Source organism: Propithecus coquereli, unplaced genomic scaffold, assembly GCF_000956105.1.
Source record: "Propithecus coquereli isolate 6110/MARCELLA unplaced genomic scaffold, Pcoq_1.0 Scaffold235, whole genome shotgun sequence".
Taxonomy (NCBI): Eukaryota; Metazoa; Chordata; class Mammalia; order Primates; family Indriidae; genus Propithecus; species Propithecus coquereli.
Window position 1 is genome coordinate 1,970,632 of NW_012147897.1, and position 15,209 is coordinate 1,985,840.

Here is a 15,209-nt window from a genome sequence, read left to right on the forward strand (position 1 = left end):
TGAGCCACCATCCCTGACCTTTCCTTCTCTTTAAGGGATCTCATTAGTTACCCTCACCACTCTGTGTTCTCCATGTTAATTCTTTAACAGTCTGGCTCAAGGACAAAGCCAGGTACCTCCCTCTACCTCTCAGCACAGGGACATAAAGATTAAATAGTCACTTCAGTCTTTATTAAAGGGTTGAGGATGATAGCAGGAAAATAAACCGAATACATGAGTGCAGTTAATCCGACTTACCAGACTGCCTGCTTTTCAGTGCTCCCGGACCCAGCTTCATCCAACTTTCAGCCTACCTGTATGTAGTAGGTGCTGTTTTAGCACCCACCACCGAAAATCCACATCTAGACAACTACTGTCCTCCAAATGTCTAGAGCCTATGTTCCTGACAAAAATAGCCTCCCTCCCCGATACCTCAGGCCTGCCTTCTGAATCCGGGTATCTTACATGAGGATCTCCCTCTTCCCTAGTAATTGACATTGAGAATGGCTCTTCCTTTTATAGGAACCACTCACTTATCCAAAGGAATGTGACCCTGCTGACCCTAACCGTAGACAAACAGTGTGCTGTTTCCCCAGGCCTGCCCCTGGGGATGGTAGTGTCCTGGGAAGACTAGGATGGCTTGTGATAGTACTGAGTGAATTATCAGGAGTTAGTTCATTCATTGTTTACCACAGCAAATATTGCTGAGACTTACTGAGTAACAACAGGCCCTTTGCTAGGGCTCAGATGCCAACAGATCAGACTGGGCAGGCAGGAATGTGGAAGAGGGGCCTCCACCATGGGCTAAGGGGATGGATTGTACTACATTCAGAGTTCTTTCTAAGCCTTAGAATTCTTGTATTTGCTTGCTTATGTCTGATTCTTTGTGAAATGGGTCTTAACTCTACTTAGGAATATTTGGGCACCTGAGCCGCAGCAAACCGAGTTTCAGGAATATCCGTGTCCTTGAAGCCAGAATCTGATCAATGCTTTGAGGAAGCCAGGAAACTGCAGCCTTCCATGCATTCATTGGTCGACTCATTTATTTATTTAAGCAACAGTTATTTATCGACCATCTGTAATGTACACAGATGACTGAGTGCAGCCTTTACTAGCACCATTACTCCCAGTAGCAGTCCTAGTCATTTTTAAAAGATTTTGGTAAGGTATATTAATATATAACCTAAAATTTACCATCTTAACCCCCCCCTCCCCGCCCCTGTTTTTTGAGACAGGATCTTGCTCTGTCTCCTGGGCTAGAGTGCAGTGGTGTCATCATAGCTCACTGCAACCTCAAATTTCTGGACTCAAGTGATCCTCCTGCCAAAGCCTCCCTCCCGAATAGCTGGGACTACAGGTTCATGCCACCAGGGCCAGCTAATTTTTTTTATTTTTTGTGGAGATGAGGTCTGGCTGTGTTACCCAGGCTGCTCTCAAACTCCTGGTCTCAAGCAATCCTCCCACCTCAGCCTCCCAAAGTGCTGGGATTATGGATGTGAGCTTAACCATTTTTTTTTTTTTTTTGAGACAGAGTCTCACTCTGTTACCCGGGCTAGAGTGAGTGCTGTGGCGTCAGCCTAGCTCACAGCAACCTCAAACCCCTGGGCTCAAGTGATCCTCCTTCCTCAGCCTCCCGAGTAGCTGGGACTACAGGCATGCGCCATCATTCCCGGCTAATTTTTTCTATATATTTTTAATTGTCCGATTAATTTCTTTCTATTTTTTAGTAGAGACGGGGTCTCATTCTTGCTCAGGCTAGTCTCGAACTCCTGAGCTCAAACGATCCACCCGCCTCGGCCTCCCAGAGTGCTAGGATTGCAGACGTGAGCCACCACGCCCGGCCTTCGAGCTTAACCATTTTTAAGTGTACAGTTCAGTGGTATTAGATGCATTTATATTGTTCTGCTATCATCACTACCGTCCATCTCCAGAACTCTTCATCTTGCAAAACTGAAGCTCTATACCCATTAAACAATAATTTCCTGTTCCCCTCTCCCTTTTGGCCCAGGCCACCACCATTCTGTTTAATACTTGCTGTCTCTATGAATTGGACTTCTCTAGGCACTTCATGTAAGTGGAATCATGCAGCATTTGTCTTTTTGTGATTGGCTTATTTACTTTGCATAATCTCCTCAAGGTTTATCCATGTTGTAGCATGTGTTCAAATTTCCTTCCTTTTTAAGGCTGAATACTGTTCCATTGTAAACGTATACCACATTTTCAGTCCTAGACATTTTTCATGATCTTTTGTATATTCTGAGATAGTCATAGTTGATTTTAGAGTTGTTCCCCCAGCCAGACCTCAAGATCAGGAAGTAGGTCTCTGATTCATCTCTTGGTCCACAGCACACGTTATCTCTGAGAATGGTTTGACCTAAAGAAAATGCTGTGCTTAATTAATTTCAGTGTTCCTAGAAATGAAACCATGAGGTTTTATAATTGTATTAATAAGCATTCTCAATTCCTTTTACTATTCTGTAATACATTACTCTATTTAGTATAGAACAGCTCTTTGTTTTGCTTCATGTGGAAAACTCTGTAATCTGAACTAAAATAACTCTTCTTGAATCAAGAGAACCTTGGATAGAGTCTGTTTTTTCCAGCTGATCACTATGAGATCATAAGCTTGTGACAGCCAGTCAGTATAGTTTCCATTTTTACCCAAAAGCCGTTTTGGGGTGGGAGGGCAGAATATTGTGAAATAAGCCATTTTCTGGGGCTTCTTCCTCTGAGTTATTGGGCAGGTAGGGTAGTGACACATTGTTTGTGCTACACTGGGCTATGTATCCTGCCTCACACTTTCTATCTTCCGAGCAAGTTCCTGTGCCCCAGATTTACCTCCTGGATCCTCAGAGGCCCCAGATAACTTCAAGACAGTAGATTAGCTGCCTACTTATCTTCACTGCTCAAAGTAGTGGAATGAGCTAGGGGTTTGGAGTCAGACAGACCTGGTTTCAAATTCTAGGCCATTTTTAATTAGCTGTGCACTCTTGAGCAAGTTACTTTATCTTTTGTTTTCTTAGCTGTCATAATATTACCAGACTTATAAAATTGTTGTAAGGAACAAATGTGTTAGTGTAAAGCACTTTGCAGAGTAGCGTGGCCATAGTGAACACAAAATAGATGATGATGATGATAGCTAACATTTATTGAATACCCACTATATAGTATTATGGTACTACAAAACCACATGTTTTAGATCTGTAATCACCTGGAGCACTGGACCCCTGTAGGATTTGTCTTTATATCTTCATCATACCCAACATATAGAGCAAGACATAGAACAGACAAATAATAAATCATGAGTAACTGCTAATTCTCCCTTGATTCTCCCTTGATGTCATCTATTGTCTGAGGTCATCTCAGACAACTCTGACATGGAATCTTCTCTAGTATAAGTCTGAGAAATGGGTATTTTATTCAGTTTTTCAGCAGATATTTACGGAGTCATCTACTTGAACTGACTAGGACCAGGGCACCTGGCTTCAGCTCTGCCATCAGCTCTCTCTGGCCATGGGCAAGACTCTCCTTTGAGTACCATTCTCCTCACCTACCCAGAGAGGAGGTTGGACTAGAAGAGCTCACAAGCCTTTCATGGCACAAATTTTCTGTGATGTTCAGTGATGTGGAATGGAACTCATACTTCCTGAGCACCCACTATGTGCAAACTCCTGTGCTGGGTTTGACATATATTTTCTCAGAGAATCTTCCCAATCCCTTATGAGGTCTGGGTTAGTATTCCTATCCTACAAAAGAGAAATCTTACTATGTTCATCTGGAAAGCTTATGCTCCCACTTTGAATAACCTCTATTTCAAAACTTCTCTACTCTCAAACCCCTCACACCCCTCCCTCTGTCCCTTTCTTCTTAGCAGATGACCTTGCCTCCTATTTACCTGAGAAACTAGAAGCCAGATAGGAATTCCCACAATTTCCTGAGACCAGATCTACAGATCTACTTGCAATGTACCCATCTTCTCCTTCCCTCCAGTTACAGTGGAGTGAGTGTCCTTTCTCCTATGAAAGGCCAGTCCTACCTGCACTCTGGATTATTTACTCTCTTGCCTTCCCAGGGACCTTACTTGCTATTGACTATTCCCTTTCTCACCTGTGACTTCAACTTCTCCCACTCTGCCATTAACCTTTTAAACATTCTTTTCTTTTCTTTTATTTTTTTTGAGACAGAGTCTCACTCTCTTGCCTGGGCTAGAGTGCCGTGGCGTCAGCCTAGCTCACAGCAACCTCAAACTCCTGGGCTGAAGTGATCCTCCTGCCTCAGCCTCCCGGGTAGCTGGGACTACAGGCACGCGCCACCATGCTCGGCTAATTTTTTCTATTTTTAGTTGTTTGGCCAATTTCTTTCTTTCTATTTTCAGTAGAGACAGGGTCTCGCTCTTGCTTAGGCTGGTCTCAAACTCGAGCTCAAGCAATCCTCCCGCCTCGGCCTCCCAGAGTGCTAGGATTACAGGCATGAGCCACCGCGCCTGGCCTAAACATTCTTTTTAAAATAAACATCCTTTCCTTGACCTACTTTCTCCTTTAGCTATTGACCTATTTCCTATCATTCACAGCTAAATTTATAGAAAATTCCTGTCTCCTTTTAGTCACCTTCTCAGCCTCTGGTCATACCCTTCTTCTGACATGGCTTTTACTCAGGTCACCAGTGACTGTGTCACTAATTCTGATGGGACTTCTTAGGAGCTGTCAACACAGTTGACTCGCTACTCCTTTCTCCTCCTCCTCCTCCTTTTTTTTCTTTCTCGAGATAGGGTCTCACTCTGTTGCCTAGGCCGGAGTCCAGTGGCTGTTCACAGGCATGATCATGGCACACCACATCCTCAAACTCCTGGCCTCAAGCGATCCTTCTGCCTCAGCCTCTCAAGTAGCTGGGATTATAGGCACCCAGCTCTCCTCCCTTCTTAGAAAGCTTTTTTTCATCTCAGTCTGGACCTTTAAAAAAAAAAAAAAAAGTAGCTTTTTCCCCCTTGGCATCGGTTGCATTACCATGTCCTGGTTTTCTTTCTATCGCTCTGATATTTCTCATTTTCCTTTGCTAACTTTCCCTCCCCTTAAATGTTATTGTTTTCCTGAGCTCAAACCTAAGCCATTGTCTACTCTTTGCCTAAATATTTCCCTTTCTTTTTCTATGGCTTCCAGGTCTTTAATCTAAAATTCTTTTCTGAGCTCCAGACATTTTGTATTCAGCTATCTATTTGGCATCATCAGTGTGTACACTCTGTCCACTCGTCTCAATTTTTACTGCCACCAAATTAGCCCAAGCCATGACCTTAGCAGAGGCCTCCATCATCTATTGCTTTCAAAGAATTGTGATAGTCTCCTAGCTGGTCTCTCTGAATCCATGTTGGCTTCATCTCCAATTCATTCTTCACGCAGAAGACAGAGTAATCTTTTAAAAACTGGAGTCTGATCATGTTACGCCCTACTTTAATAAAGCTTTGGATAACCCATTTTAAGTCCAAAATCCTTCATGTGGCTGACACAGTTTTAGTGTTTTCCTCTTTCTCACAACTCTCTAGCCACACAAGGAAGACTCTTTCAGTTTCTCAAGTACCCCAAGTTCCTTTCTGCCTCAGGGCCTCTTGTTTCCTTTTGGGCCTTCCTTCATCTAGCTGGCCCACCCATCCTTTAAGTCTCAGCCTACCCTGTCTTTCCCTCAAAGAAGCTTTCTCAGATGACATAGGTTTTTTTGGTTTTTTTTTTTTTAGGAACCCCTTTCATTTGCGTTGTTCTTTCATAGCCCTTTTAATGTTTATAATTCTTATTTTATGTAAATATTTATTTTTTTAATGTCAGTCTCCCCTACCTGTAGGTTCCATGCGGACAGAGGACAGGTCTGTGTTTTTCCAGTTTTCCCAAGAACCTAGTCCAGTGGCTGGTACTTAATAGGTGGCCAGTGTATTTTGATGGAAAGAAGGAAGAGTTTGGGTGGCTTATTCAAGGTCACCAAGATAGTAAAGTGACAGAGGATTAAAATTAGGTCTGTCGAATCCTGACATGCCACATGGACCCGTGAGCCCTTTCCACTGAAGGATTGGGCTCTTGAGGTTTAACTGAAATCTGCCTCTATTTTATCAAACTCAACCCTGGTGTCCCTTGCTACAGGCTCCTCCTATGTAGTTTCTGTGACCATGTGGTTAATGGAGCCTTCCTGACTTCACAGGCTTAGCTGGTGACTGTTGAAATAGGCTGTTGATTTGACCCTGCCTGCCCATTGTCACATTGGCCTCTTGGAGAGAATTCCAGAAACCAGAGGCCTAACAGACATTTTCCTGGACATTCTTCCTCCTGTCATTGCTGTATCTAGGTCCCCTTTGATCCTGCCTCCTTTGTGCCAGTGTCCTGGGGGCAGAACTCTGGTATGAACTGAGGTGAAGCTCTTCCTTAGAGCTCCAACCCATCTTTTGAGTTAGGGTGTTTCTACTTCTTTTACTGCCAGTGGTGTGGGCAAGAGCCAGTAGCCATGTTTCTGCGCTACACGGTTGTATAGGGACTCGGTCCCAGAGCTGAACCCAGACCCCTCGGTCTTTCCTTTCTCTGGTTGATGTGCCTAGAAATTCTAACCCAGAACACATTTCAGAGAAGGCTTTCTTTAACCTTCTTCTGCCTTTATGCTTCATTTGTTCATTTATTCACTCAGTAAGCAAGCAAACATTTGCTGAGTGCCTTTGTATTCCCAGGCCTGGACAGGCTCTTTTACTGTAAGAGTTCCAGCTTCCATTCTTAGTTGATGCTAGTGTGTCTTCCCTGAGGACTGAATCAGCTCTTTCACTAACTCCCCAGAAGATCCTGGACCTAAGTCTGTTGAGCCCTGGAGGGGTAGATTTCAGAGATGCCCCCCAACGTTAACATTTGAAGATTCCACCTTTTGAGAGTTGCACAATTTGTAGACTCCACAGGTCTTGGCCTGCTCTCTGACTCTAACTATCCTTTTCAACTGCCTTTTGCACTCTTGATAAACAAATGAGAACCTTTTGGATAACTGGCTATCAGAGAGCTCAGTAGCTGATCTTTCCACAACATTCAGCAATTGTTGATGGAGTGCCTTGACCAGTGGGACGGTGAATAGAACTTGGGTAGGAGTCAGAGGGTCTGGGTTTTGGTCCTGTCTTCTTTCTTTCCTTTTCTGGGCTTTGGTTTTCCCAGTGACAGGGTGGCTGGCTCTGGTATTCTGTGATTGTAAATGAGCTTACCAGGAGCCACTTGAGGGTTTTTCAAGAGGGTGAAGGCAGGAAGCTCTGTATTTGTGGAGTTTGGGGGCAGTGTGGCATCTTTGCATTCTGCGCTTGAGGACTGTTGGGATCGGGTAGCAGTTCTAATGGCTGAGAAAGGCCATTTCTCAGAGGGCAGCTTAGAGTGTGGAGAGCCCCCAGGTTGTGTGGAGGTTCTGGCAGGCACAGCTGTTCTACCTTACTCCCTGTCCTAGTGCCTGTGTGCCCTCCTCCTCCACTGCTGTCCTCACCCAGCTTTGGGGCATTCTGAACTGAGACAGTCTTTGGCTTTTTCAGAGATAATTACTTGGAAACAAAAGAAAAAAAACAGAACAAACCCAAATTAAGAAAATACAGAAAGACTAAGTACAATTAATCTACCTTATAGATACAGATAAAATTATAATAATAAATGCAGAAGGCTTTAAAAAAATCCATTATATAGTTTTGCAGGATGAAAAAGTTCTAGAGATTGGTTGTACAACAATGAATGTACTTAATATAACTAAACCATACATTTAAAAATAGTTAAGATGGTCAATTTTATGTGTATTTTTTAAACACAATTTGAAAAAAAAAAAATTTGAATAGAAAAAAACCAATAAGTCTTAGAAAATTTCAGCCAATAAATTTGCAGGATGAAAAAGTTCTAGAGATTGGTTGTACAACAATGAATGTACTTAATATAACTAAACCATACATTTAAAAATAGTTAAGATGGTCAATTTTATGTGTATTTTTTAAACACACACAATTTGAAAAAAAAAAAATTTGAATAGAAAAAAACCAATAGGTCTTAGAAAATTTCAGCCAATAAATTTCAAGTCTTTTCTCCTTGAGGAGAAAAATGCTATGTAGCTATTTAACAATAAATGCAAAATTTGGAATTTCTGTTTGGAGCATGGAATTAGTGTTTATCCATTGTAATTAACTGTGGTAATAGTCTTTAATCTAGAAGTAATGTATATTCATTCAGGAAAATTTGAGTACAGAAAAGTAGGCAAAAGAAAACAATCACTTATAATCCCACTACCAAAACATCACCAGTATAAGCATTGAGATAGATTTCCCTCTGGTCTTCTTTCTTTCTAGAGATTTGGGCTCATCTTTACATATGGTACCCATCATACTGTGCATCCAATTTTGTACCCTGCTTTTGGTACTTAATGTTATATCTTACGTATCAGTCGACTCTCTATTAGTCCCTTGAGTGTTATCATAATTTATTTAGGCATTTTCCTATTGGTCGTTTATGGTTATTTACATTTTTTGCTATTTTCCTAATTGTGGATATATATAGTGATATTTATATAGATATATATAAAACATAAAACTCACCATTTTAACCATTTTAAGTATAGTTCAGTGCATTAATTACATTCATAGGCCAGGTGCAGTGGCTCACACCTGCAGTCCTAGCACTTTGGGAGGCTGAGGCAGAAGGATTGCTTGAGGCCAGGAGTTTGAGACCAGCCTGAACAACATAGCGAGACCCCAGCTCCATAAAAAATAAAAAAAATTAGCTGGGCATGGTGGTGCACACTCATCGTCCCAGCTACTCAGGAGGCTGAGAGGTAGGAGGATTACTTGAGCTCCTCAGGAGTTTGAGATTGCAGTGAGCAATGATGATGCCACTGCAGTCTAACCTGGGCAACAGAGCGAGACTGTGTCTCAAAAAATAAAAAAACCAAATAATTACATTCACAGTGTTGTGCAACCATTGTTACTGTCTGGTTCCAAAATTTTTCATCATCCCAAACAGAAACTCTGCCTATTAAGCAGTAACTCCCCATTCATTACACTCTGCCCACAGTCTCTGTTTATCTCTAATCTACTTTCCATCTCTATGGATCTGTCTATTATAGATATTGCATGTAAATGGAATTGTACAATATTTGTCCTTTTGTATTTGGCTTCTTTCACTTAGTATAGTGTTTTCAAAGTTCATTCGTGTATAGAATATATCAGAACATCATTCCTTTTTATGACTGAATAATATTCAATTGTGTGTGTATATCATATTTTGTTTATCCATTCATCTGTTGATGGACACTTGGGTTGTTTCCATCTTTTGCCTGTTATGAATAATGCTGACATGCGCAGTGGGGTTTAAGGGTCTGTTTAATCCCTGTTTTCATATCTTCCACGTATATCCTGAGGAATGCAATTGCTGGGTCATATGTTAATTGTTTAACTTTTTGAGGAAAAGCCAAACTCTTTGCTTCTTTAATTATAAATAATGCTTAAATGAATATCTGTATACATGAAGCTTTTTTGACATTTCCACTTATTTATTTAAATTCCTTGAACTGAAATTAATGGGTCTAAGCGTGTTACTGTTTGAGACACTATGCCAACTGCTGTCCAGAGGGATTGAACCTCTTTTGCTGCTGGCACAAATGTCTGAGAATGCCCATGTCACCAAACCAACATCACATCTAATATTTCACTGTTTTAAATGTTGGAGAATAATGCCCATCTCTGATGGAACAATAATCTGGCTGCAGAATGGCTTACCTGACACAGCTCCTGATCACCAGCCCTGGGTTCTTCTCCCTCCCATCCCCTTGTCCCTAGTTCAGACTGAGCCAGTCCTCAGGTCCTGTCACATTTGACTTCCCAACTTATCTCCAGTCTGTGTCCTTCTCCCCATCTGCCTAGTAAAGATGAGGTTGATTTGGCTTGAAAAAGATGTCCTTTAGATACAACATGGTGGATCATGCCTGTAATCCCAGCACTTTGGGAGGCTGAGGCAGGAGGGTCGCTTGAGCCCAGGAGTTCAAGTCTTCCGTGAGTTGTGATCACGCCAGTGCACTCTAGCCTGGGCAACAGAGACTCTGTCTGTAAAAGAAAAAAAAAATTCTTCTAACTCTGGGGACCCCCTGCCACTTTGCTTCCTCTCCAAAAGACCTAAGGCTTCTAGTTCTTCCCACTTCAGCTGCTTCTCACAGCTTTTTCTATCTTTTCCTCCTGCTCTTCTCCAGTTCTACAGTGAGTCAGGCATGCCTACCAAACACCTTTCGGACAGCGTGTGTGCTGTGTGTGGACAGCAGATCTTCGTGGACGTCAGTGAAGAGGGCATCATCGAGAACACGTATAGGCTGTCCTGCAATCATGTGTATCCTGCCTTGAACTCCTGGGCCACCTGTCTCCTGTGACCTGCACAGTCTAGTCAGGAAGGGAAGGGGTGGTTGTGAACCTGGGCATGCTGTCCAGACTTGTGAGTGTAGGAGAGCCACAAGAGGGCAGCCTTCCTCGCCCATTCCCACAGATCGGAGCCACCCTTACAGAAACAGTGGTTCTAGCCTGGCTAGGTCTGAGAGCATCCTGAGGCTACAGCCACTGAGGCTATGCTAGCTGACCCAAGATTGGACCAGTCACAGGGGAAGAGGACCCTCTAACAATATCCCTCAGTTTAGAATCAAATCCTTTTCTGAATAACACTTGTAATATTAATCATGTATTTACTCAGCTCCTATTCTGTACCTGTGTTTGGAGATGCATCTCCATTTTGCCCCTTAATAACTCTGTGGGATAGGGATCATTATCCTCACTTCACATGTGAGGAAACAGGTTCAGAGAGAGGGACTTGCCCCAGATTACAGAGCGGATAAGGATTGAAGCCAGGATTTGAACCTTTCTCCAGAGCTGGTGCATGGGCACCTTGAAGACTGGCACGGGGCTGGAGTGCCGTCCTGGCCTCCTGCCATTTCCCTTGACCTGTGGTGCTCAGATTCCATGAGTTCTGCATCCGCGGCTGGTGCATCGTGGGAAAGAAGCAGACATGTCCCTACTGCAAAGAGAAGGTAGACCTCAAGAGGATGTTCAGCAATCCGTATCCTTTGTTTGAGTCCTTGTTGGCAGTGGGCAGTGGAAAGAAAATATTGGCCAGTGTGACCCTGCGTTTGGGTCTTCCTTGGGCCCTCCTTCCTGCCCCCAGCAGGGACATGTCCAGTATTCTATTTGGCTTCTTTTCTGGGGAAGTTGGGCATGGGACATAGGGCAGAACTGGCAGCTCAGCTTCCCAACCTAGTTCTATATCCCTCAAGGGTAATAAATTGATAGTAACAGCAGCTACCACTTACTGCTTGCTCACTGTGTGCCTGACACTGCGATAAGTGCTTTACTTGTATTAGCTCATTTGATTCTCTAGCAACTTTATGATCTGGATAATATTATCTTCATTTTACAAATGAAATGGTTTAGAGGTTGAGTAACTTGGTTAAGGTTACATAACTAGTGACTGGTACCTTTCCTATGATGTGCAGCGCTAGAGACCAGCTCTGTGCCAGTGCAGGGATAGCTGGGGACCCCTGTACCCATCCACTCTCCATGCAGGACCTGTGCTCCTCTGAGCTACCACTTCCAACCCAGCCAGCCCTCCCTGCTTTGCCCTCACCCTCCTCTTCCTTACAGCCTGTCTTTTGGAAAGTGCCCAACCACTTCTTTGGCCCCACCTCCAGTTCCCCTGGGGCCCAGGGACCCAGCTTTCTTCCCTCTCCTCTCCCAGCTACCCTTTCTTTCTGCTCCACGATTCCCTCCCTGTTTCTTTTCCGTTATAAACTAGCTGGGTTCTGCCAAGAACACTTGCATGGCCTAGTTCCTAGCACACTCCTGTGGTCACTAAACAGGAGACTGGCCTATCCCCTCTCAAGTTCCCTGCTTGGTTCTTCCAGGGCCCGGTTCAGGAACAACTAAATAACTCCATAGCCAAGCTGAGGCTTGGGACTTCCCTTAGCTCTGAGCCAAACTGATTTTTTTTTTTCTTTTTTGGAAATAGAATCTCTCTCTGTCGCCCGGGCTACAGTGCCATGGTGTCACCCTAGCTCACAGCAACCTCAAATTCCTGGGCTCAGGTGATCCTCCCGCCTCAGCCTCCTGAGTAGTTGGGGCTATAGGCATGCACCACCACGCCCAGCTAATTTTTTCTATTTTTAGTTGCCCAGCTAATTTTTTTTCTATTTTTAGTAGAGACAGGGTCTCACTCTTGCTGAGGCTGGTCTCGAACTGCTGAGCTCAAGCAGTCCTCCTGCTCAGCCTCCCAGAGTGTTGGGATTACAGGCGTGAGCCACTGTGCCCAGCCCCAAACTGATCTTTCTGATGCCTTTGGAAGAGTTCCCCCACAGTTTCATGAACTTCTGCCTGTGCTTCCTCCAGAGCTGGACTTCCAGGCCGCCTCTCCAGATCCCTTGCCCAGCATTTAGATGTAAAGCAAGGACAGTAAAGTGAAAGTCACCAGCAGTGGCCAATGCCTGTAATAGCAGCACTTTGGGAGGCTGAGGCGGGAGGATCACTTGAGATCAGGAGTTTGAGACCAGCCTGAGCAACATAGCGAGACTCCCATTTCTACAAAAAATAAAAAAACTAGCCAGGCGTGGTGGTGCATGCCTGTAGTCCTAGCTAATTAGGGGGCTGAGGCAGGAGGATTGCTTGAGCCTAGGATTTCAAGGTTGCAGTGAGCTATGATGATGCCACTGGACTCCAACTGGGTGAGAGAGTGAGACCCTGTCTCCCCCACAAAGAAATAAATAAGTAAAGCAAAAGGAAAGGAACTCATCTCCAGGGCTGCTTGGCCTCAGTAGGGCCTGGTGCTTAGTGCCCCCAGATGGGGCTTTCTTTAGAGCCACTGCCAGGGGTTATCCTCTTATGACTAGCCTATTGGTCCCTGTTCCCTTCTGGTTCTGTTCCTAGACTCAGCCCCTTCCTTGACCTAGAAAACCTTCAGTTTTGGACATTAGAAGAGCCTTTGGGGTTACCCTGTCCCACTCCCAGCCTCCTTGCAGCCATTGTCACATACATTTGTGGCAGCCTCAGGCTGTGTTTTCTCACACTGACAGTCCCATCTTAGAGACAGTGTTACATGGGAGGCCCTCCCTGCATGTTGGTCATGGAGTACTAAGATACACTTCTCCACCCCTCTCTCTTGTCTGGCCTGTCTCCCACACCAGTCCTTTCTGCCCTCCTTCCCCCATTCTCTGGGTTCAGCTCTTCCAACATGGAGAACTGAAGAGAGGCTGGGTGGGCCCTTCCAGAAAGCAGCTTTCTTTCCTCTAGACTATGGAGCAGACCCAGGGAGGACCTAGGGAAACCCCCTTCCCCCATGCTTGATCAACCTCAGTAGCTCTTACTTGTAGCCTCTTTTCTTTAACATGCTGACAGCTGGGAGAGGCCTCACGTCATGTACGGGCAACTGCTGGATTGGCTTCGATACCTGGTAGCCTGGCAGCCTGTCATCATTGGCCTGGTGCAAGGCATCAACTACATCCTAGGCCTGGAATAGTCTGGAAGAACATCAGTGGAGAACCCTCCCCACCCACCGAGGACCTCAGGGCACTCTCCTCCCTGCCCACAAAGACCTGGGTGGGAAAGACTCAAAGGGGCGCTTGGGCCTCTCAGGACCCCTCTGGCTGTGTCCGGACTGGTGTGGGATGTGATGGAGAGCCAGCCAGTGGGGCTGTCAGCAGTGGGGGGCTTTTTAAAAGAAAACTATTTTGATGAATATATTTAAAAAACCTTTTTTATTGTGGAGCATAGGAATTGCCCCCTTCCGGGTCTCACTACCCCCGCCTGAGCAGGGTGGGAGCAGAGCCATGACATTTTTGGTATAAAGGAGCCTTCTTACCTCTGGCTGAGAGCACTTGTGGGTTCTCAGGTAGTTGAGAGCCTCAGCCCACCCGCTCCCCTCTCCTTCCCTCTGTGGGGCTCAAGCCTGGTGCACTCAGTGTGGAAGAGCTGACAAGCTCAGGCTGGTGCCGCAGGTGAGCACTGGGGGCCCAAGTGTCTTCCTTCCCCTGCTGTCTGGGACCCAGGACAGGTTATTATGTCAGACTCTGTCTCCCCCGTCCAGGAGCTATAGGCTGGTTCAGGCAAGTGGAGGAACCTCATCCAGGACTTTCGCAACAAGGGAAGTCATGGGGCCTCAGAATTTATCGAAGATTTGTTTCGGGACATCTGGAAGAATCAGTCACATGGAGAAGCTGCCATTGAGCGGGGCTGTGGTCAGCCACGAATAGAGACCATTTATATTAAATATATAGTTGGGCCATGGGGCACCTGTTGGCAGCAATGATTGAGGGCCCCTGTGCAAGTTGATTCCTCCGTGGATCCTTCAGTGGAGTAGTGGTGACGTGTGCCAAAGGTCGCTCTGTCACATCACTTCCTTCCTGAAAGCCTGAGTAAGAGTGCGTATGCTTGTGCGTGCGTGCGTTTGTGTGTGTGGCAGAAGGACTGTGACAGATGTCAACTTCTCCTTGTTGTCAGATGATGTCCCCTCGAGGCTGGCAGGGGATTCCCAGCCCAGTGACTGTCCCTCTGTGAGCTTTGTCATTTGTGAATGGTCCTGCCTCAGCCTGACAACAGGAGTGGCGGGGGAGGGGAAGAAGGATAAGGCCTAGGCGAGTATGGGTTCTGAAAGGGTTCTAGGAATTTCGAAGAAAGTGGAAGAGCAAACGTGGGCCTTCAGCACTGGGTTTCTAGGGAATATAGCCCAACAGGGCCTGCCCTTTTCAAGGGTAGCAAGAACCAAGCAGGATCTTGTCACTGCCGTCTGAATAAAGCTCCATGAGCTGGGTTGGAAAGCTGAACATCCATCTTGCTTTTCTTCTTAATTCCTCTTTGTCTGGGGTCCCCAGGGATGTCTTGCCTTTGCTTACCCGCATCTGAGGCTTGGCAGTGGTTGGCCCTGCCTTGCCACTATTCCCCTTCTAAAATCCCTGGGAGTGGTGGGATGCCGGGCTCCTGTCCTGTGGCCAAGGAGCCCTGGGGCATCCGCAGGCCCCCTTACAGTCTGAGGTGGCTCTGTAGTCTCACTGCCTGAGGCCAGTGCCCTGCCACCACCTGCCCTCAGGGCCACTCTCAGCCTCAGCTGCCCTGACCAGCTGTGGCTTCCCATGGTACCCCACTGCTCATGCCACGTGTGGGCCCATCCTGAGAGGGGAATGGGGACGGGCCAAAGGGCCCAGGGATTACCCCTCCCTTCACCTTTGTTCCCCCAACGCCCACG

The 15,209-nt window shown here is 45.5% G+C and overlaps 1 protein-coding gene across 1 annotated transcript in view; it reads left to right on the forward strand.

Moving 5' to 3' along the window:
- The window catches only part of RNF121 (ring finger protein 121), an 80,893-nt gene extending 66,103 nt beyond the window's left edge, over positions 1–14,790 (forward strand). Inside the window, exons 7-9 of the mRNA XM_012645737.1 lie at positions 10,192–10,325; positions 10,941–11,042; positions 13,367–14,790. Coding sequence (XP_012501191.1) covers positions 10,192–10,325; positions 10,941–11,042; positions 13,367–13,487 — 357 coding nt within the window. The 3' untranslated portion in view covers positions 13,488–14,790. The remainder of the gene's footprint in view (positions 1–10,191; positions 10,326–10,940; positions 11,043–13,366) is intronic.
- Positions 14,791–15,209: the final 419 nt, after the last annotated feature.